Source organism: Schistocerca cancellata, chromosome 9 (assembly GCF_023864275.1).
Source record: "Schistocerca cancellata isolate TAMUIC-IGC-003103 chromosome 9, iqSchCanc2.1, whole genome shotgun sequence".
Taxonomy (NCBI): Eukaryota; Metazoa; Arthropoda; class Insecta; order Orthoptera; family Acrididae; genus Schistocerca; species Schistocerca cancellata.
Window position 1 is genome coordinate 460,086,135 of NC_064634.1, and position 24,003 is coordinate 460,110,137.

Genomic DNA, 24,003 nt, shown 5'->3' on the forward strand with positions numbered 1-24,003 from the left:
TTCTGTTCAACATGTTTGTCATTTGGCTTGCCCTGTGGATGGTGGGACAATGTATGGTCAGTTTGGTTCACAGTTTGCCTACAGGTAACCACACAGCTGGGTTAAATCCCCGGTGTTCAATCTGCAAGTTCTCTTTTTTAGCTATCTGACCTCTATAGGTCTGCCAATTTCTGATTGGGATGAAGATTGACAACACGTGGCAATTTTAATTTAAATTTTTGTTTATTGAAAGGTATGTTTATAAATCACACTTGACATCTGATGCTGCCCCGAATGGACATACAACAGCATATGTATCTTATCGTAGCATTGACCTGAAAAACTGCTCTGAATTCTTATTGAGTGAAAAGTATACACAGTGCGATTGAATTTAATCAGAGTTGTGAACAAGTGCGAGTTCACAAAAATTCGATGAATTTAACTTTCAGTTCTTGCTCCAACGCATATAATTTTTGAAGTTTGCTCAAGCACCAGTGGCATAGAAATAAAGTTACAGTAAGCAGTGGTTATTTATGTTAATGATAAAGTTAAAAGTCCATAACTATTCTGCATATGAAAAAAATATTCTGAATATTGTCAAATTTCTTTAAAGCCTCTTGGGATCTTAACTTTTTCTTGCAGGAGTTGTGTAAAATGTTGTTCTCCCAAAACATTAAGTTTTCTAATCTTTCCACCGTCCTAAATTCCAAGTTACTCTGCAAATCAACACAGGCTACATATAATTCTGCACATGAAATATTATTGGCCCCTTCGTATAGGGCTCTCTTATTCCATTGTTTCAGGGGAATGCTCTTGGTTGTTCAGTGGTTTTCCCTGATGGGGTTTTTAAAGTGCGTCTCCCAGAACAATTTACAAATTATGATGCGGAGTTATATGGCATTCTAATGGCACTGGAGAAGGTTCACAGACATCACCATACGAGTTTTCATGTCTGTTCCGACTCTCTTCTCTTAGTGCACTGCAAGCGCTTTGCCAAATGTATCTGGTAGACCCGCTGGTTCAGCTCATCCATGACTGCTTACAGCGGCTCCCAACGCCGTGGCAAGAAGGTGATCTTTTGCTGGGTACCTGGCCATGTTGGGATACAGGGTAATGACATGGGTGATAAAGCTGCCAAGGAAGCATGTTGGGATGGTGCTGTCCATCAATGTCCCATCCCGTTGCATGCCATCATCTCATTTTCTGACAGATGCATCATGCGTCAGTGGGAGACTGAATAGTTGCAGGTGTCAGACAACAAACTGCGGTCACTCAAACCGACCACAAAAGCTTGGCAGACTTCGTGTCAGCCTCGCCGCTGGAAGGAGGTTTTGCTTCCCAGACTGCACATTGGGCATAGCCCTTTCACACATAGCTTCCTCCTCCGGGGGGAGGATCCACCTTTCTGTGAAGTCTGTGGCGTGCCACTTTCAGTTCAGCATAATGTGGCTACGTGTGTCCTTATACTGCTAATAGGGCAGCCCTTGGTCTTGCTGGAGATCTGTCCACTGTCCTCGCAGATACCAATACCAGTGTTAACAGAGTGGTGAAATTTTGTGAACTATGTCCGCCGCTCGTGGTCTCGCGGTAGCGTTCTCGCTTCCCGAGCGCGGGGTCCTGGGTTCGATTCCCTGTGGGGTCAGGGATTTTCACCTGCCTCGAGATGACTGGGTGTTTGTGTTGTCCTCCTCATTTTATCATCATCCAGGAAAGTGGCGAAATTGGACTGAGCAAAGATTGGGTAATTGTACGGGCGCTGATAACCAAGCAGTTGAGCGCCCCACAAACCAAACAACATCATCTTTGTGAACTATCAAGTCTCATCCCTAAACTGGTGGGGAAGGGCGGCAGCCTTTAGTATGTTATAAACTACTCTGCATGTGGGGACAGCCTTCGTCCCCACCCATGAGATTTCCTGTGGTTGTTCCATCAGGGTGCTTGATGACCATGATGTCGAGTGCCCCCTCAACCCAACTCTTCATCATCATCATCGGGGTATTGGCTGTGAGTAATCCGTGGTTAATATAAGACGACCTGATAATTTCTCTTACTCTACTTTAATGTTGTTGATCATGCCAGTTTTCATTGTGTTTTTTAGCCTTTATCATTTCTTTCTATTACAGAACTCCCTTCCTCTTACCCCTTACCCTCCTCCCCAACCCCGCTTATCACCACAACCACTCTTTGGTGAGTATGGGGTAGCTATCACAGGATCTCAGCCTTTGCAATACTACTTCCTCTTTCTGTGCTGCAAACCCCTACACTTTGACTATCTTATATCTCCTCTGATTTCCCCTCAGATGGTCCTTTTGGTACAGGCCTGCTGGACTTTGCTATCTTCACCTTAGTGATTATATGGTCCTCATTATTGGATTTGGCCTGCCATCTTTTCCAAATTTTACAGAAGTGCTTGTCATGCAGGGAAGGTTGCTCACTGTGGTGTATGCTCCACCTCTGTGCCTTTTTACCCTGGCACCCTTCCATCTTGTCATAGTACATCCAAAACCCAACATGGTAGCCATCCCGTTCTGGGGATCATCAAGTACCTGCACAGTGGCAGCCCCCTGACCATGCAAGAAGTGTAGTATCGTTGCCTGCGCTGCACACTGTCCGTCTATGCCATAGATTATTTGCCCATCATGGCTGGCTGGGGCACGGGACTCATGGAAACTGATTACTGGCCAGTTAGCCCTTGCTGTGGCTGGGTGGTGCCCATGGGGAGAGCCCCCTTTCAGAGTGGATGGCACCATTGCAGATAGTGCGCACATGAAGTGACTTAAACTTTCTCCTGCTGCTGGTTACATCGACACAGTGGTCTTCAAATGAAAAGGGCTCATATGATGCAACAAAGTATGATCCCAACATGTTCCCTTCCCTGGCCATGCCATAGGAGTAATGCAGAACTAGACGACAAGGAGTAAAATCTTCTCCCCAATTCCTGGTCTTTAACAGGACCAGTGGAACACCTTTTTGGCCAGAGAGCCTTTATTTTTTGTGGGGCATGCTGAAGACAAATATGGGGAAATTGCAGCCATCTCTAAGATGAAGAGAGGTTCCCTCCCGATAAAAATGTCATCTCCTGCCCAGTCACAGGCGCTGCTCCCTCGTGAAAGGTTGGGTAACATTACTGTGACTGCCATTCCCCGCAAGAGTCTCAGTGTGATCCAGGACATCACCTGCAATCTTCTTTTGCAATCTGACGAGGAGCTGCTGGCCTACTTAGAGCGATGTGGTGTGCACTTCATCTGGCAAGTCAATAGGAGAACAAGGGAGCGCTTTGCCACGGTTCACGCAGCTCCCGCTGTTAGAGGTTGGAGTCGGGCATGGGTGCCTGTGTTGTCCTTAGCGTAAGTTAGTTTAAGTTAGATTAAGTAGTGTGTAAGCCTAGGGGCCGATGACCTCAGTAGTGTGGTCCCATAGGAACTTTACCACCACCACCACCACCACCACCACCAGAACAAGGGAAAACCAAGTTGCTGCCGGGGCCTTCACTTTGGCTTTCGAGGGTGGTACTTTGCTTGAGTAGATCAAGGTGTTGGTCTATTGGTGTGACATGAAACGCAAAGTTTCTCCTTCTATGAGATGCTTTAGGTTTAGGAAGTGTGGACATATGTCTCCCCATTACACCTCTAATCGTGTCTGCAGGGATTGTGGCCATGCTGCATGTGAACTTTCCTTGTGCCCCTGCCCCCATCTGTGTAAACTGCTGCAAGCTCCACTCTCTGTGCTCAACAGATGGCTCCGTTTTTAAGCACGACAGGAAAATCCAATTGTATAAGACCCTGGACAGGCTCACATATCAAGAGGCTAGAAAGAAGTATGAGCATATTAATCCCATACAAATGACAGAATCTTACACTACAGCTGCAACATCATCGCCTTCTCTCTCTACTGTGCCGTCCTCTGTTGCACCTCTTAAAATGGGTCCTCCGAGCCATTTGCTGATACCTGCCCCACCACGTCCCCCCTCGACTGTTGAGGTCCCTTCTGGTGCTTCCACTACACCTACTTCAGGAGCATTGGTCCTCACATGCTGGGGTCACTGGTCCCCACCCCAAGCTGGAGGCGCCTCGTCCTCCTCTGGCTTCTCTAGCAAGGAAAGAGTCCCTTGGGACTCTTCTTTACATGGTTCCTGCTGGTCCCCAGCCAGACAGCACCCGGTGGCTGAAGTGACAACAGGCTGCTGGCAGCAGATTTCTCATTCTTCCTCTGTCTCTGAAACTATTTCAGGGACATGGCAGCACATGACCCAGGGTCATAACTTGCCCTCCTGTCCCCGTGTAGTCGCTTCAGGCCCCACAGTATTCACACAGTCCGATCCTCCAGTGGAATTGTAACAGGTTTTCCCACCACCTGGCTGAGCTACAGTAGCTTTTAAGCACTTACCCTGCATTCTGTATTGCAGTCCAGTTAATGTTGTTTCCAGCAATTCGAACTCTTGCCCTTCAAGGCTACTGAGGTTATGTTAAGAAACATAGATTATGAGAGGGTATCATGTGAAGTTTGTATGTGCTGGACTCCGTATACAGTGATCTTGTGCCTCGTGATACATCTTTGAAGGCTGTGATAGATCAGGTAAGGAGACATCATGATTTTACCATCTGTTATGTTTATCTCCCTCCAGATTTTACCATCTGTAATGTTTATCTCCCTCCAGATTTTACCATCTATAACATTTATCTCCTGATGATGTCATGTCCCGGAATGTACTGCCTCCATTGCTCTCTCACCTCCCTTCAATTTTCCACTCTTGGGTGACTTCAACACCCATAACCCTTTGTGGGGTGGTACAGTGATCAGTTTCCTCTTGAACTCTGGTGTCTCCCTAAACTTCAGTGTGGCACACAAAACTTAATAGGCTTGTTCATTCTCTCCTTGTGCAGTCCGAGTCTTCTACCATCTCTCCATTGGCGGGTCCATGGTGGCCTGTGTGGTAGTGATCAGTTCCCGATCTTCTATCCCTCCCTCAGCATTGCTCTCCTGGATGCGTCCCCAGATGGGTTCTCTGTAATGATGCTGACTGGGATGTGTTCACCTCTTGTTGTCATCCTTAGTTCCCCATTGCAAGGTAGTATTGATGTGTCTGTTCAGCATACAGTGGCAGCCATTCTTTTAGCAGCAAAGTAAGCCAGACCCTCTTCCTTGGGATCCCCCTATCAGAAGATGCTGGTGGACCCCTTGGGCCCCGCGGCCATTAGATATCGTAGGAGGGCTCTCCAATGCCATAAGCGGCACCCTTCGCAGGAGCACCCCATTCCTTTAAATGGGTCTATGCCCGCATCCACTACCTCATAAAACTATAAAAGCAAGCGTCCTGAGAACAGTAGGTTTCCACTATTGGACCACATACCTCTCCATCACAGGTATGGGCAAAAATTAGATTGCTCCACAGCTTCGACTCCCTGTCAGGTACATCAAGTATTTCGTTAGATGTTGCTATTTATACTGATCCAGACGCTGTGAGCATTATAACCACGCATTTGCATCTGACAACTACCAACCCATCCTTTGGCTCATTGAATAGCGGGCGGAACAAATGCACTTTATCTTTTACTACCTGCAATATGTCATATAATACTCCATTCAGTGAGTGGGAACTCCTCAGTGCCCTAGCGCTTTCCCGGATATGGCCCGAGGGCCAGCCCGCATCCACATCCAGATGCTAAAACATCTCTCAGTGGATTGTCAGTGTTACACCCTTGCCTCCTTTAGTTGGGTCTGGGACGAGGGTCAGTCCCCGTCTCAGTGGTGTGAAAGTGCAGTAGTTCTGGTACTGAAACTAGGTAAGAACCCACTGTCGATAGTGATCATCCAACCAGCCTTACTGTTGTTCTCTGTAAGTCGCTTGAATGCATGGTGAACAAGGGGCTGTATTGGCTCCTTGAGTCTTGGGGCCTTCTGGTTGCATATCAGGATGGTTTTCGCAAAGGCCGCTCTGCTGCTGATGATTTGGTTCACCTGGAGTCCACCATCCAGATGGCCTTTTACTCATCATCAGCACCTATTTGTTGTCTTTTCAGATGTACAGAAGGCTTATGACATGACAGGGCATCACCACATCCTTACTACGAGGTGCATTCAAGTTCTAAGGCCTCCGATTTTTTTTCTCCGGACTGGAAAGAGATAGAAACATGCGCATTGTTTTAAAATGAGGCCGCGTTCATTGTCAATGCGTCCCAGAGATGGCAGCACCGTACGGCAGATGAAATTTTACCGCCAGCAGCGAGAATGAGAACTGTTTTAAATACTTAAAATGGCAACATTTTCCTTACTTGAACAGCGTGCAATCATTCGTTTTCTGAATTTGCGTGGTGTGAAACCAAATGAAATTCATCGACAGTTGAAGGAGACATGTGGTGATGGAGTTATGGATGTGTCGAAAGTGCGTTCGTGGGTGCGACAGTTTAATGAAGGCAGAACATCGTGTGACAACAAACCGAAACAACCTTGGGCTCGCACAAGCCGGTCGGATGACATGATCGAGAAAGTGGAGAGAATTGTTTTGGGGGATTGCCGAATGACTGTTGAACAGATCACCTCCAGAGTTGGCATTTCTGTGGGTTCTGTGCACACAATCCTGCATGACGACCTGAAAATGTGAAAAGCGCCATCCAGGTGGGTGCCACGAATGCTGACGGACGACCACATGGCTGCCCGTGTGGCATGTTGCCAAGCAATGTTGACGCGCAACGACAGCATGAATGGGACTTTCTTTTCGTCGGTTGTGACAATGGATGAGACGTGGATGCCATTGTTCAATCCAGAAACAAAGCGCCAGGCAGCTCAATGGAAGCACACAGATTCACCGCCACCAAAAAAATTTTGGGTAACCGCCAGTGCTGAAAAAATGATGGTGTCCATGTTCTGCGACAGCGAGGACGTAATCCTTACCCATTGTGCTCCAAAGGGCACTACGGTAACAGGTGCATCCTACGAAAATGTTTTGAAGAACAAATTCCTTCCTGCACTGCAACAAAAACGTACGGGAAGGGCTGCGTGTGTGCTGTTTCACCAAGACAACGCACCCGCACATCGAGCTAACATTACACAACAGTTTCTTCGTGATAACAACTTTGAAGTGATTCCTCATGCTCCCTACTCACCTGACCTGACTCCTAGTGACTTTTGGCTTTTTCCAACAATGAAAGACACTCTCCGTGGCTGCACATTCACCAGTCGTGCTGCTATTGCCTCAGTGATTTTCCAGTGGTCAAAACAGACTCCTAAAGAAGCCTTCGCCGCTGCCATGGAATCATGGCGTCAGCGTTGTGAAAAATGTGTACGTCTGCAGGGCGATTACGTCGAGAAGTAACGCCAGTTTCATCGATTTCAGGTGAGTAGTTAATTAGAAAAAAGATCTGAGGCCTTAGAACTTGAATGCACCTCGTACGTTACATGGTGGGGTCTCTGGGGTCCACACCCGATTTTTGTCAAGAACATCCTGTTGCACTGTATGTTCCAGATTCAGATGGGTGCTTCGCTCAATACCCCCCCGTATCCTAGAGAATGAGGTTCCTCAGGGCTCTGTACAGAGCGTCGTCATCTTTTTTTTTTTTTTGTAGCCATCAGCTGTATAGTGGCAGTTGTAAGGTCTTTGGTATCGCCCTCCGAATATGCTGATGGTTTTTGATTTTGTTGTTGCTCATTAGTATGGGTGTTGCTGAGCATCGCCTACAGGGCACCATACAAAAGGCGCATTCATGAGCTCTCACCCATGGCTTTGGGTTTTCAGCTGCCAAGATTCATGTTATGCACTTCTGTCATAGCCGTACTGCCCACCCACACCCAGAGCTTTACCTAAACCATCAATTACTTCTTGTAATTTGACGTTTTGCTTTTTGGGACAAGTCTTAGATTCCTAGCTGACATGGCTTCACCACCTTTGCCAAGTTAAACGAAAGTGCTGGCAACTCTTCAATATACTTCGCTTTCTCAGTAACACTAGCTGGGGAACAAACAGATCACTCTAGCCTTTTGTAGCTCCACGAAGCCCTGATTCTTTCCCGTCTTTATTATAAGATTCTTGCATATTGTTCAGCATCACCCTCAGCATTGTGGATACTGGACCTTATTCATCATTGTGGTAGCCGACTTGGGATAGTAGCCTTCCGAACTAACCCTGTGAACAGCTTACTAGTTGAGGCTGGAGTCCCTCCATTACCTAACAGGCACCAACAATAGCTGCTGCATTACACTATACGCATTTGTGCCTTCCCTGAATATCCTAACTACTGTGTCCTTTTCCGTGGAAGGGAGCTCCGCCTCCCATAACAGCAATCCAGAACTGGGTTTACAACTGCTGCGCACCTCCAGTGTTTCTGCTCGAAACTGAAACCACCTCGACTGTCGTCTCTGGTCATGAAGAAATCACATCTGCCACATGGCTTGTGCCCTGACCTTGGATTTGTCTCAAAGACTCATTTGGTCCAAAAGATTCCATTGACTCCACTATTTTTCACCACCTGGTCTTGGTTGTCCTTGACATGTATCCGGGTTCAGAAGTGGTATTAACCAACGGCTTAACAGCCGACAGACAAATAGGTTTGGCATGTACATGTGTACGGTGCAGTGAACTCAACCCTTTACCAGATGTCTGCAGTATCTTCACTGTTGAATTGTGGCCATTACACTAGTCGTTAGCCATGTTCATTCTTGCACTGGCAAGAGTATCCTAATCTGTAATGGCTCCCTTAGCAACCTTCAGGCTATACACCAGTGCTACTGTCCTAACCCAATGGTTATGGTTATCCAGGATCTTGTCTCTGATCTCCTTCTAGCTAGACAACCAATCATTTTCGTTTGGACCCCGGTCATGTTGGATTTCTGGAAATGAACAAGCTGACCCATTGGTTAAGCTGGCCACCAAGATTCCAATTCTGGAAATTGGGGTCCCAGAACCAGACCTTGCCATACACTGCTGGAAGTATGGAAATCAGAATGGTCTGCCCTGATTCCCCCAAACAAACTGAAGACAATTAACGAGACCACGACCTTGTGGCAGTCTTCTCTGCGTGCTTCTCGCAGAGCGAGAAGTGGGGATTTACCTGTACAACCATTTCATGAGTGTATCATGAACATCAGGATTCTGATAAAACATCAAATCTCCAACATCACTGTGGCCAGAAAAAGATCCTGCAGAAATGGGACCTAAGACGACTGAAGAGAATTGTTCAACATGACAGACGTACAGCCCTTCAGCAAACTGCTGCAGATGCTGAGCCATTAACAGTCAGCATGTGAACTATTCAACGAAACGTCATCGATATGGGCTTTTGGAGCTGACTGCACGACACAAAGCATTATGCCTTGCCTGGGCCCATCAGCACTGACACTGGACTGTTGATGACTGGAAACATGACTGGAAATGAGTCTCTTTTCAAATTGTATCAAGCAGATGGACATGTACGAGTATGGAGACAACTTCATGAATCCATGGACCCTGCATGTCAGCAGGGGACTGTTTAAGCTGGTGGAGGCTCTGTAATGGTGTGGGGTGGCGTGCAGTTGGAGTGATATGGGACCTCTGTTACGTCTAGATACGACTCTGACAGGTGACACGTATGTAAGATCCGTCTGATCACCTGCATCCATTCATGTCCATTGTGCATTCTGACGAACTGGGGCAATTCCTGCAGGACCATGTGACACCCCACACATCCAGAATTGCTACAGAGTGGCTCCAGGAATACTCTTCTGAGCCCCCTGCGGATTCGGGGTTAAGAATAGGCCCGTGGAATTCCTGCCTGTCGTAAGAGGCGACTAAAAGGATTCTCAAATGTTTTGGCCTTTATGTGATGGTCCCCTGTTGGGTTTGACCTCCATATCTCAAAATTCTTCCAAAGACCTTTCGGCAGCTTATTGGTCGTTGCATTGCAGTACTGCCCGCTCTCCATCTCTTGGGCATGGCTACCTTCCAGTGTGCATTTTCCGCCATGCAGTGTGCAGTGCCGCTTTCTGCACTGAAGACGAACATGGACTGCTTGTCACCTAATGTCCAGCACAGTAGCCAGTCCGTTGTGGTGGACCACCATGTACCCTGTTGGCTGTAGCCCCCTGACAACACAGGGATCGCTTTGGTGAGGCCTGTGCCATTAACTCCCCACGTATGCCAAGGAGTAGATGCCTATCTCCCTTGGGCATCGGGACTCCCGGCAATGGCCATCCTGCCAGGTGGCCCTTGCTGAGGCTGGGTGGCACCCATGGGGAGGGCCCTTGGTCAGAGTGGGTGGCATCAGGGCGGATGACCCGCAGTGAAGTGTGGTACATCATCTCTCGCTGGTGACCATCCGCCAGCAGTCTCTAAGTGTTCTTGGGCTCAATTTAACACTCAGAAATATGATCCGAAAACGTTCCCCCTCCCTGGCCACACTGTGTGAGGAGTGTAAGTCTCAGGATGGCAGTGACGGTTATTCGCCCTGGCTCCTAGTTTGTACGAGAGCTGATGGGGAGTCTTTCATGTCCACAAAGCCTCAGTTCTTCGTAGAGCAATTTAGAGGACAAGTTCGGGGAGGTGGAGGGCTTGTCCAAAATGCGCTCTGGGTCAGTTTTGATAAAAATGGCATCCTCTGCCCAGTCACAAAGGTTACGGGCTTGTGACAAGTTGGGGGATGTTAACATTACCATCACACGACATAAGAGTTTAAATATGGTCCAGGGTATTATTTTCCATAGGGACTTACTTTTGCAGTCTGATGACGAGCTGCGCGCCAACTTAGAGTGTCGAGGTGTTCATTTCGTCCTGCGCGTTCATCAGGGTCCGAAGGATAATCAGGTTGCTACCGGTGCCTTCATCTTGGCTTTGAGGGTGATACGTTACCGGAGAAGGTCAAGGTGATGGTCTACCAGTGTGATGTCAAGCCCTATATCCCTCCCCTGATCCAGTGCTTCAAGTGCTGGAAGTTTGGCCGTATGTCTTCCCGCTGTACTTCCGGCCTCACATGTCGAGATTGCGGACGCCTATCACATCCCAATACTCCGTGTGCCCCACCTCCCATCTATGTCAACTGTGGAGAGCATCATTCACCTTGCTCGCCAAACTGCAGGATCTTACAGAAAGAGCGAAAAATCATGGAATATAAGACTCTGGACCGACTGACCTATACTGAGGCTAAGAGGAAATATGACCGACTACATCCTGTGAGAATGACATCTTCATATGCCGCTGCTACAACAAACATGCTAGCCCCATCAGTTCAGCGAATTCCAGTCGGATCGCCGAGCCGTATAACTCCACATGCCCCCTTGCCCATGGGGGCACTACCCACCTAGTTGCTCCTGTGCCACCTACCTCAGAAGCAACACCCCCCCTCCCCCCCAACCCATCGGGGACGTCTGTCCCTGCTTCTAAGCTGGAGAAGCGTCCAACTTCTTCGGCTACTCTAACTCGCAAAGGGTCCTTTGGGTCCCTCCCTTCCCAGGTTTCCACAAGCGGGAAGGATGACGCCCGACAGTGGCATAAGTGCCCACAAGCAGCTGGTCGTAGGGCTTCACAATTCTCCTCTGTCCTGGAGACAGAATCGGCGAAGCCCTCCCAGCTGGTGAAACCCAAGGTGCAGCGAGAGAAGCCCAAGAGGATGACCTCTAAGGCCAAGGAACCTGCGGTGGCACCCACCCCACCGCACCATTCGAGTTCTGCGTCTGAGGGTGAGGTGGAGATCCTGGCGTCCACTGAGGACCTCGATCTCGCCGGTCCCTCAGACACCATGGATAGCACGTGCACAGGCACTCAATCAATGGCAGCAGGTGACCCAGTGGCTTAATCTGCCTCCCCAGTCCCTTCATGCTTTTCTCAGCTATGGACAATATCCTCCAGTAGAACGGCAGTGGTTTCTTCCACCATCTTGCTGAGCTCTTACAACTTCTCAGCCTTCACCCTTTCCTCTGCATTGCTCTTCAAGAAACTTGGTTTCCGGCAATGCGAACCCCCGCCCTCCGTGGCTATCGGGGTTATTATAGGAACCGGGCAGCTTATGAAGGGGTATCTGGTGGCGTCTGCATCTACATCCTTCACTTCCTTCACAGCGAGTCTGTCCCTCTACAAACACCTGCAGAGCTGTCACTGTTCGGGTGTGGATGCCACAGGCTGTTACTGTCTGTATCTTCCACCAGATGGTGATGTCCCGCAGCATGTCCTGGCTGCACTGATAGCCCAATTGCCACCCCCTTTTCTGTTACTGGGCGACTTCAACACCCATGACCCTCCGTGGGGTGGATCAGTGGCAACAGGCCGAGGTGCCACTGTTGAGCGTGTATTGGCACAGCTCAACCTTTCCCTTTTAAATGATGGTGCCTTCACACATTTCAGTGTGGCGCATGGCACATACTCGGCAACTGACCTTTCGATTTGCAGCCCTAGCCTCTTACCATCTGTCCAATGGAGGGTGCACGATGACTTGTGCAGTAGTGATCACTTTCTGATATTTCTGTCACTGCCACAGCGCCACTCTTCTGGGCGCACCTGCAGATGGGCTATGAATAAGTCTGACTGGGACTTGTTCTCTTCTGTTGTCGCTATTGAGCCTCTTTCCAATGACGCCATTGATGCGGTGGTTCACTCCGCCACCACCGGCATAATTACTGCCGCAGAATCTGCTATTCCCTGTTCTTCAGGGTCCTCTTGGCAGAGCACTGTGCCTTGGTGGTCACCTGAGATCGCTGAGGCGATCTGAGATTGCAGGCGGGCGCTCCAGCGTCACAAGCGGCATGCCTCGTTAGAACACCTCATTGCCTTTGAACGGCTCTGCGCGGGCCCACTGCCTCATTCGCCAACACAAGCAGGAGTGCTGAGAAAGGTATGTCTCCACCATTGGCCTCCATACCTCTCCATCGCAGGTATGGGCCAAGATTCAGTGACTGTCGGCTATCGGACCCCCCGTCAGTGTCCCTGCGCTTTCACGGAATGGAGCAGTTTGTACTGACCCCGACACAACTTCCAACAGCTTAGAAGAGCATTTTGATCAGAGTTCCGCTTTTGCAAATTACGCACTGGCCTTCCGCTCCATTAAAGAGCAGTTGGAACGTCGGAGCCTTTCATTTCACATGCGCCATCCTGAATCCTACAATGTTCCATTCAGTGAATGGGAATTCCAAAGTGCCCTAGCCGCTTGCCCTGATACAGCTCCCGGGCCAGACTGCATCCACTGTCAGATGCTCAAACACCTCTCAGTGGACTGCCAGCGATGCCTCCTCGACCTTTACAACCATATCTGGGTTCAGGGTGAGTTCCTGTCGCAATGGCGGGAAATCATCGTCATCCCCATTTTGATACCGGAAAGAACCCCCTGGAGGTGGACAGCTACCGCCCCATTAGCCTCACCAACATTCTTTGCAAGTTGCTCGAACGCATGGTGAGCCGGCGGTTGAGTTGGGTGCTCAAGTCTTGGGGCCTTATGACTCCGTCTCAGGGTGGGTTCCGTAAGAGCTGCTCTACCACAGATAATCTGGTGAGCCTGGAGTCTGCCATCCGTATGGCCTTTGCCCGCCGTCAGCACCTCGTCGCTGTCTTTTTTGACATGCGGAAGGCATATGATACGACATGGCGACGTAACATCATCACATCCTCTCTACGCTTCATGGTTGGGGTCTTCGGGGTGCGCTGCCGATTTTCATACGAAATTTTCTGTTGCATCGTACCTTCCACGTGCAAGTTGTGGCCTCCCATAGTTCCCCCTGAGTTCAGGAGAACTGGGTACCGCAAGGATCTGTCTTAAGTGTCTGGCCGTTTTTAATTGCAATTAATGGGCTCGCTGTGGTGGTGGGAACATCTGTCTCAGCGTCCTTGTATGCTGACGACTTACGCCTCTGCTATAGCTCCATTGGCATTGTAGCTGCTGAACGTCAGCTGCATGGCGCTATCCGCAAGGCGCAGTCTTGGGCTGTAGTGCATGGCTTCCAGTTTTCTGCTGCCAAGACTTGCGTTATGCATTTCTGCCGGCGACGCACAGTTCACCCTGAGCCACGGCTTTATCTTGACGGCGAACCTCTTGCTGTGGTGGAGACACATCGGCTGGGCTCCCTCATATTCGGCAGCTTAAACAGATGTGTTGGCGACATCTTAATGCTCTGCAATGCTTGAGCCACACCAGCTGGGGAGCTGACTGACCTACCCTCTTACGGCTCTACCAGGCGTTAATTCAGTCCTGTCTGGATTATGGGAGCCTGGCTTATGATTCAGCATCCCCTTCTGCGTTGCGGGTGCTGGACCCTATCCTTCACAGCAGGATCCGACTTGCCATTGGAACTTTCCGTACCAGCCCTGTCAACAGCTTACTCGTGGAGGCAAGTGTCCCTCCACTGCAGTTATGGTGCCAATGTTTACTGGCCGCTTATGCTACACATGTTTATAGCTTGCCCAGGCATCCTAATTATCGTCTCCTGTTCCCTCAGACGGTCGTCCATCTCCCAGAATGTTGGCCCCAGTCGGGTTATACGATTGCGGTCCGCGTCAGAGAGCTTCTCTCCGGGCCCCTCTGCATACACCCCCGTGATGTGTGCCCCGCCCATGCCTTTGGCTCAAATTGGCACAGGGCCCGAAGGACTCCGTCCCTCCTGAGGCCTTCTTCTGCCGCTTTCTTTCCATCCTTGCCACGTATCAGGGCTCTGGCGTTGTTTACACTGGTGGTTCGATGGTTGCTGGTTGTGTTGGATATGCTCTCACTCAAGGGGACCATTATGAACAATACTCATTGCCGTCTGGCTGCAGTGTTTTCACTGCTGAGCTGGTCACCATATTTCGTGCGCTAGAGTGTATCCGCTCCTGCTCAGGTGAGTCCTTCATTATCTGTAGTGACTCCCTGAGCGGTTTACGAGCTACCGAGCAGTGTTTCCCTCACTCTTGTCTGGTGATGGCTGTCGAGGAGTCCCTTCATACTCTTGCCCATTGTGGCCACTCTGTGGTCTTTGTGTGGACCCCAGGCCATGTTGGGATACTGGGCAATAAACATGTTGACCGCCTGGCCAAACAGGCCACCAGTAAATCATCTCTGGACATTGGCCTCCCGGAGACTGATTTGCGAGCTGTCTTATGCCGCAAAGTTTTCGAACTTTGGAACACTGAATGGCACAACCTGACCACACCAAACAAACTCTGTCCTATCAAGGAGATGACGAATGTATGGCGGTCCTCCATGCGAGCCCCTCGAAGGGACTCAGTTGTCCTTTGTCGGCTCCGCATTGGCCACACCCGCTTGACACACAGCTATTTACTGCGCCATGAGGACCCGCCTCGATGTCGCTGCGGGTCGGCTTTGACGGTGGTCCACCTATTGTTGGCCTGTCCCCTTTTAACTGCACTCAGGCAGACGTTTGCACTGCCTGATATGCTCCCTGCACTTTTAACAGATGACACTGCCATGGCAAGCTTAGTTTTGCATTTTATTCGTGCAGGGGGCTTTTATCACTTGATCTAAGTGTTTGTCTTTATTTTGTATCGAGTCTGGCCTTTGGCCTACGATTTTAGACGGAGTTTTTTAGTGTGTTTCTTGGTGGTTGGCTTTTCCTTTTTTGTCTCTATGGTTGGCCAACCACTGTCACACTCTGTGTGATTTTAATTCCTTTTGTCTGGTGTCTGTTTGAGTCTTTCTTGTCCTGTGTCATCTCTTGTCGTCTCCATTGTTTGCTTTTATTCTTTGTGGGTGTTTGAAGGTTTGGAACAAGGGACCGATGGCCCTAGCAGTCTGGTCCCTTCAATCCCACAAACCAACCAACTCTTCTGAGTTTAAACTCTTCTGCTGGCTACCAAACTTCCCAGACAAAAACGCTATTGAGCATATCTGGGATGCCTTGCAGCCTTTTGTTGAGAAGAGATCTCCATGCCTTGTACTCTTAAAGGGAGGTGGAACACCCTATCCCGAAAATGTTAAATTTAGTGATTTGGCTTCCCTGTATTTCAGGAACCACTGTAGCCATTGACATGAAACTTTTACAGGGCATTAAACTGTGTGTTCTGAATCTATTGAACTACAGTAATTGCATTTCAGCCTCTGATTTCAGAAATACAATTTTTTAATTGCACGTTTAAAATTTTGTGTACTTTTTTGTACGTTATTATAAATAATTTTTATTATACATAACATTATGTTCTTCTTTTAGTTCAGTAGACACAGGATATGTATGCTATTACTCCCTGAAAATTTGAATAATCTGCTCAAAGTGGTTTCCGAGATTGAGGGAAAAATGCAACAGAAAATGTACATTTTCAGGAACAGCTTCAAAAGACAGTAACTCACTTAAATTATGCTTAATCTTTAATTTTTTGTCACACAGAAGCACCCTGCACCATACTGTACATCATCCTCTTGACGTTTTTCCAAGTTTTTTCTTCATTCTGGACTCCTTAGTGACCAACTGTGTTGCGTACTCTGCTTTATCAATGCGAACCTTGTCCCTTCATTCAAGTTCTCTGATGCAGTTTGCTCTAGGATTACGTCCCATATGCTGTAGCACTTTCACCCTACCAGTTGCCATCATTAAAAGCAATAACAGCATCACTGACTCCCCACTTTAGTGTCTTCATTCCAACAAGAACATTTTTTGGTAAGTGGGTCCATATAAGATTATTGAACGACTCATTGCGATTTTGAGTCTGGCCACACAGACACTTCTTCAGTAATTCAGGATTATTTGCCAGGTGTCTGTAAATAGGTTTTATGATATCCATGACTGCTGCTGGGATGGAATGTTTATGGCTGTATGAACTGCCTGAGTACTGGATGTTGTGGTAATTGCACCATGAATCAGGTCCAGGAGGGCAAAGGTGGTGTACTGGTTTTTCATCAGTTGACAGTCTGTGGAAGAAGGAAGCCCATCTGTCTGCTTCATTTTCAACATATCCTCTGTATTGTTTGTAATGGCCATTCCATAATACTGCTGTAGTTCATCAATCATTTTGTCTGTCAGCCTGGTTTTACCATCAGACGGTTTCTTGTTTCTCAAACCTTGGTGCCCATCCTCTTCTGGACACAGCCAACACATTCCAGTTTTGTGATAATCTTCTCACCATAAGGCTGAGTGGCTACTATACTGTCACATGCTTTTGAGTCTCCATCACCTAAGAACTTAGTGTAATACACACCCCTTTCGTTGACAGATCGACTAAAAATTTCAACAGCGGCAGAGGCCTCCATACCACCACTTGTCCCTTCTTAATTTCTGTCACAGATATGCCCTTCTTCATTCCCTGACTTACACTTATAACAATGTTTGCTTAAAATCTGGGAATCTATTACCTTTCCTGTATCCACACTGGTCACCGTAGCAACAGAATTCTTAGAACTGTAGCTACGCTTCGGTCAAGTGCCATCAAAAGCTACTGGTTTATCAGTCATACCATCATTTATTTCAACAGCTTTGTTTGAAGCACCGTTCTCTGACTCACATGCAACAGATTCCACAGCAGCTCCAATAAATCCTGCATACTTGTCGATTTTACAAGGTGGGCGTGGCATATTCATACACGGTATACATTGTTTCTACGTGTCCTTTGCCAATGGCTCCTCAGTCCATAAAACCACTTAACGTACTTTAATAAATGATTATCTTTACACTTATCAGACTTCCAAAATTAATGAGTATATTTACAACTGGCACAATTAATGATGAGTTTCCTGGCTAGTCCATTTGACACCTTGCTGTCTACATATAAACTAACTGGCCCTCCACATATTTTGTAACACACACATTCACCTAACACCATTGTTAGTATATGTAAATGTATTAGAATATAACCTAACCTACCATTTACATCACTTTCGTCTTGAGAAAACTGTGTATCATGTTTTATTTTAATCTTCGAAGCACTAATGGGTGTTTCTCTAGATACTGATGAGTTTGCCTGTATGTCATTGTCTGTAACTTCTCACACCACATGTTGAACACAATGTTTCCCTTTATTCGAAAATTTATTTCCGTGAAACTCACATTTCTTAAAAACACTTCGTTTTGGTGTCTTACTTTTCTTTTTGAGAGATTTACCAATCTATTCGTCACTTTTCCTCAGAAAAACATTAGCACTTAGACATACAATGCGTGTTCATACTATGAAATGATACGATACTGTTTTTGACAGTGCTACCAAAACAAACACGTAATTTAACCTGTGTAACACAGCAATCCACAGCCTTCTATATAAAAAATTACCCATTTTATTAGATCTTGAAGTAATGCATGTAAAAATTTTAACATTTTCAACTGGTGTAGATTATATTTAAAAAAATAAAATAAAATACTTTCCATGAGAGTTTATAAGTGATATAAAATTTGCAATTTTCCAAATAAAATAATTATATAAAGAGAGAAAAATCCAGAAATGTGAAAAAAAGATCTTTTCCGTTCTAACTCTCCATAATGGATTTATGGACAGCCCTGGGATTCATGGTGTCAGTTCTCTCCAGAACTATGTCAGACATTAGTCGAGTCCATGCCACATCGTGTTGCGGCACTTCTGTGTGATTTTGGGGGCCCTACAAAATATTAGGAAGGTGTACCAGTTCATTTGGCTCTTCAGTGTATAGCAACACTGAAGGATACTCTTTCTATTTCCATTTCTCTATTTCCCAGATGTAGGCATGGTGGCGCACTCGATCTAGGGGGACATATTTTTGCTTGTCACAAAACAACTGCTGTATTGTAACTAATGTTATTGCTAGACAAAGGTTTAGTTGTTGAACCAACTTTTTTTTAAAAAATTGCATTATGCATAACTTGGTCCTTAATTACTGTACAGTTATGGACTTAAAACACAAAATAAAAATTGTAATTTGTTTTACAGAACACACAGAGTTCTTTCTTCCTTGGGACTGACGCACTTCCTTTGCTACGGAGCACTGTGGGGCCAGATAAGACTGTCCCGCTCGCTGCCATGGGAGTCTGATGTAGAGATGTGCCTCCGCAATGAGGAGCTAGCTAGGAAGGATGAAGTTTTCCTTCTCAGAGCATTCCGGAAGCAAGGCCTACAACTGGCCTACGATAGTGCGGAAGGGAGGTACACTGTCAAGGATCCACAGTTTGCTGGTGGATCTGTGCAACTTATTGTTTTTGAGGAAGACCACATGGTAAGCCGTGTGTATGAAATATGTTTTCCATGCTTGCTTGTTGGAATATTCTTGGCTATGAAACCATAGCCTTTTCTCTTCATATATGATATCTATACCTCATGAAGGCATAAACACACTTCATGTATTAGCACCATACATCGTGTTTCAAAATTGAAGCTGTAATAGAACTAATGTTGAAAGCATTTTTATCATAACCATCTGACACAATGGATTTACACATTAAGCTGTGTGTTTGTTCATGTAGGTAATTTTGCTTACTGTTATTTGACCTTTGTCTTGGTAGACTGATCCGAAAAGCTACTAGCTATGAAATTTTTGTCACTGTGTACAAGCATTCACCAGTACAAGAATTTTTTCCCCAAAGCTAACTTCTAACTTCTTGTAACACTGCTAGGATGTGGACAACTTTTCCTAATTCTGCTGCCAAGTTGTTATTCTGTTTCTGAGTTAAGGATCAAATTAAATTACTAAACAAAACAAACTAAAATCAGTATTAAATAAACTATAATAACATGCCAAAACTCAGCATCACATTTTTGATATTGTAAATGAACAACTACTGTAGTTCAACTCATGTAGTTCCACTATAAGAGCATAAGTAATTTGGGGTCTGTACAAGGGAGATGAACTTGAAAGCAATATTATAGAACTGGAAGAGGATGAAGAGAAGGATGAGATGATAGATTTGATACAGTGAGAAGAATTTGATAGACCTAAGTCGAAGTAAGGCCACAGAAGTAGACAGTATTCCATCAGAACTACTGATAGCCTTGGGAGAGCCAGCCATGACAGAACTTTTCCATCTGGCATGCAAGATGTATGATACAGGTAAAATACGCTCAGACTTCAAGAAGAATGTAATAGTTTGAATTGCAAAGAAAGCAAATGCTGACAGGAGTGAATATTACCAAACTATCAGTTTAATAAGTCATCATTGTAAAATACTAACACACATTCCTTACAGAAGAATGGAAAAACTGGTAGAGGCCAACTTTGGCGAAGGTCAGTTTGGGTTCTGGAGAAGTGTAGAACCACGTGAGGCAATACTGACCCTATGACTTATCTAGTAGGTAGGTTAAGGAAAGGCATACCTACATTTATAGCATTTGTAGGCTTACAGAAACCTTTTAACAACATTGACTGAAGTACACTCTTTGGATCTCTGATGGTAGCAGGAGTAAAACACATGGAGCAAAAGGCTATTTACAACTTACACAGAAACCAGATGGCAGTTACAAGAGTCAAGGGAAATGAAGGCAAGCACTGTTCGGCATAGAATTTACAGTGAAAAACCTAATGACACATGAAAGAGTGAAGGTGACTTATATAAAGAAAGCAATAGGGGTGCTCAAAACAACAGGATCCAGACTTGTACACCTGCTGGCGAGGGAACCCTTTCTCATTGAAAATCTATGGACAAACCTGATGCTAACGAATACCAGCGCTTTGGAAAGTGTAATTAAAACATTGCAGGAAAAAAGGAAGATATACCCCGGAATTTTACAACACAAGCGCCATGATTGACCAAACATGGACAAAAGAAAACTTCGAAATGAGACATGTGATCACCAAAATGGCAGTCCATGGTTTCCATCACCATATTTGCAGCAACATGCCATATCATGAACCAAACACAATGTGCGAGTGTAAGCTGTGTCATCAAATATGCAAATGTTACCATATAGAACTCTGTACCAAAAGGACACAGTCAGTAAGTGACTGCAAATCACAGTATGTAAAATTTCTAATTTCGTGTATTATAATCATTGTACCTTGAACTTGTATTGCTATTTGGCTGCAATAAACTTATTATTAATGGCAAGCACTGGTTGAGAAGGCAATGGCACAGGGTTGTTGCCTATCCCTTACATTATTCAATCTGTGCATTGAGCAAGCAGTAAAGGAAATCAAAGAAAAGTATAGAGTAAGAATTAAAGTTCAGGAAGAAGAATAAAAGCTTTTAGGTTTGTGAATGACATTGTAGTTCTGTCAGAGATGGTGAAAGACATGGAAGAGCAGTGTTGAATGGAGTGGACCGTGTCTTGAAAAGAGGATATAAGATAAATACCAGCAGAAACAAAACAAGGATAATGGCATGTAGTGAAATTAAATCAGATGAGGGAATTAGATTAGAAAAAGAGAAACTGAAAGTAGTAGATGAGTTTTGTTGTGTGAGTAGCAAAATAACTGATGATGGCTGAAGAAGAGACGATATAAAATGCAGACTGGCACTGGCAAGAAAAGTGTTTCTGAAGAAGAAAAAATTGTTAACATTGAATATAGATATAAGTATTAGGAAGTCTTTCATGAAAATATTTGTATGAAGTGTAGCTCTGTGTGGATGTGAGACATGGACAATAAACAGTTTAGACAAGAAGAGAATAAAAGCTTTTGAGATGCGGTGCTACAGAAGAATGCTGACGATTATATGGGTAGATCACGTAACTAATGAGGAGACAAGAAATTTGTGGCACAACTTGACCAAAAGAAGGGATTGTTTGATAGGACACATTCTGAGACATCAAGGGATCACCAGTTTAGTACTGGAGGGAAGTGTGGGGGTATAAAATCCTAGAGGGAGACAAAGAGATGAGTACAGTAAGAAGATTTAGAAGGGTGTCAGCTGCAGTAGCTATTTGTAGTTGAAGAGGTTTGTACAGAATAGTGTAGCATGAAGAGCTGCATCGGACAGGTATTCTGTCTGAAGACCATGACAACAAGTAATTCAGTTTATGTTACTTAAAGATAATAACATAAAAATTTTGAACTTTGATCTGTTATTGTTGTTTAAATTTCTTTTCCATTAAACATCATCCTTGGGAGGTGAGGTGGTCATGAGGGGAGTTCACACCAGTATACTGTATTTATCTGTTCATAAGACAAGGCTTTTTTTCCCCAAATCCATCTTTCGAAAAATACAGGCTCATCTTATATGCTCAGATTAAACTATTGCTGCTGAGGTGAACATTTTCACACTGTTTAATATATGACTATGGGGTTCAACCTACATTTGCAAATAAAGCTTTGGTCATTGAGCTTTCGTACAGATGTATTTTGTAGAATTCTGAATGGTAGGGCTTAGCAAACAATATCTGTATTCTAATAGGCTCGAGATTTCTCAGTATGCCAAAGCGCTTGATACAGTACCAATCTTGCTCGAACGATCATGTGATGTGTGACTTGGGGTGCTAGTGCAAAGGCTAGTCAAGAAACTATGAATTAGCCAGTAAAACAGTCTAATGCTCTGCTTGAAAATCGACAGTTTAGTGAAAACGGGAGGAAATAGCATTAAATTCTATCAACTTAAAAATTTTGTTGTATTTCAACAGGTTTGCAATAAAAGTTCTTATAGATCTATCGATACTGTATGCATGAATTTATGCTGCTTTTTAAGTGTAGGTAACATTCAGAGGTGAAAAAATTGTCCCTCAAAGTCCATTACTTGATTCTGAACCACAGTCAATATTTTATTTGGTTCTGAGAAACTGTAATGATTTACCACGTGGGTCACAAATGAGAAATCTGGTCTCTGTTCATGTGTCAGGATAACGGGAAAAACATTACCAACCTTACAACAGGATGGTGACATTAAGATGAAATGAGAAAGAAAATTAATCCAGAATTCACTGCTCTTCTTCTCCTTCTTCTTCTTCTTCTTCTTCTTCTTCTCTTTTTTTCTTTCTCTTTTTTTTTAATTTTTTAAATTTTTTTTAACAGACAGCAATTTTTTGCAGGAATAAATTATGGCAGAAAAACCCATTTTGGAGATAGTAGAGACATATGTCACTAGATTACAGGACAAGCAAAAGATTGAGAATTGTACTGAATCGTGATTGATTGCTTCTGTTATTTACATGTTAGTTGCTGTTGTTACATGTGATCTGCACCCTAAAAGATATTGCCGTCCATGTTTTACTATTGCTCAAGTACAGCACTACAGAATAGTTCGAAGGGGAGCAGTGACACCAGCTTGGGTGAGAAGTTGAATTACGACAAATGTGGGCAATGAGGGTGTTGTGCAGGAAGCAAATTTCGCCGTGCTGACAACTATGGAATCTACAATGCGTAATGTGGCTTTTTAGGGACATTTATAACATTTAAACTGAATTTTGTCTGAATTCATGTGTACTCTGGATTGAATTGACTTTAAAATTGGACAGATGCTTAACAATAGCACATGTTTCTTTTTAGCCCTTTTTCCGCATGCCTGTTTTTAGCTGTCTCCTATTCTGTCCATTGAGACTGACATATAGTCATTTAACTCCTCTCTGTGTTCAGGTTCTATAGTTTTGACTTGGGCGCATATGACGCCGGTTGTTTTTTGTGCCCTGAAGCAAAACAAAACAAACAATCTTATATCCTCCTTTCCTGACACATTCCATTCCATTCAACTGCTCTTCCAGATCCTTTGCTGTCTCTGACAGAATTACATTGTCATCAGCATACCTCAAACGTTTTTATTTCTTCTCCATGGATTTGAATTCCTATTCCAAATTTTTCTTTTGTTTCTTTCACTGCTTTCTCAATATACAGATTGAATAACATTGGGGATAGGCTACAACCCTGTCTCACTCCCTTCCCAACCACTGCTTTCCTTTCATGCCCCCCGACTCTTACAGCTGTCGTCTGGTTTCTGTAAAAATTGTAAATAGCCTTTCGCTCCCTGTATTTGACCCTTGCCATCTTCAGGATCTGAAAGAGAGTATTCCAATCAACATTGTCAAAAGCTTTCTCTAAGCCTACAAATGCTAGAAACGTAGGTTTGCCTTTCCTTAATCTATCTTCTAAGATAAGTTGTATGATCAGTATTGCGTCACGTGTTTGAACATTTCTGCGGTATCCAAACTGATCTTCCCCATGGTTGGCTTCTACACCAGTTTTTCCATTCATCTGTAAAGAATTCGTGTTAGTATTTTGCAACTGTGACTATTAAACTGATGGTTTGGTAATTTTCACATCTGTCAATACCTGC

At 45.2% G+C, this 24,003-nt stretch overlaps 1 protein-coding gene across 3 annotated transcripts in view; it reads left to right on the top strand.

Annotated features, from left to right (window-relative positions):
• LOC126100490 (uncharacterized) overlaps positions 1-24,003 on the top strand; it is an 89,462-nt gene that overhangs the window by 24,930 nt on the left and 40,529 nt on the right. For all 3 annotated transcript variants that reach the window (XM_049911099.1, XM_049911098.1, XM_049911100.1), the window contains one exon: positions 18,746-19,028. In XM_049911099.1, the coding sequence (XP_049767056.1) occupies positions 18,746-19,028 (283 nt within the window). The remainder of the gene's footprint in view (positions 1-18,745; positions 19,029-24,003) is intronic.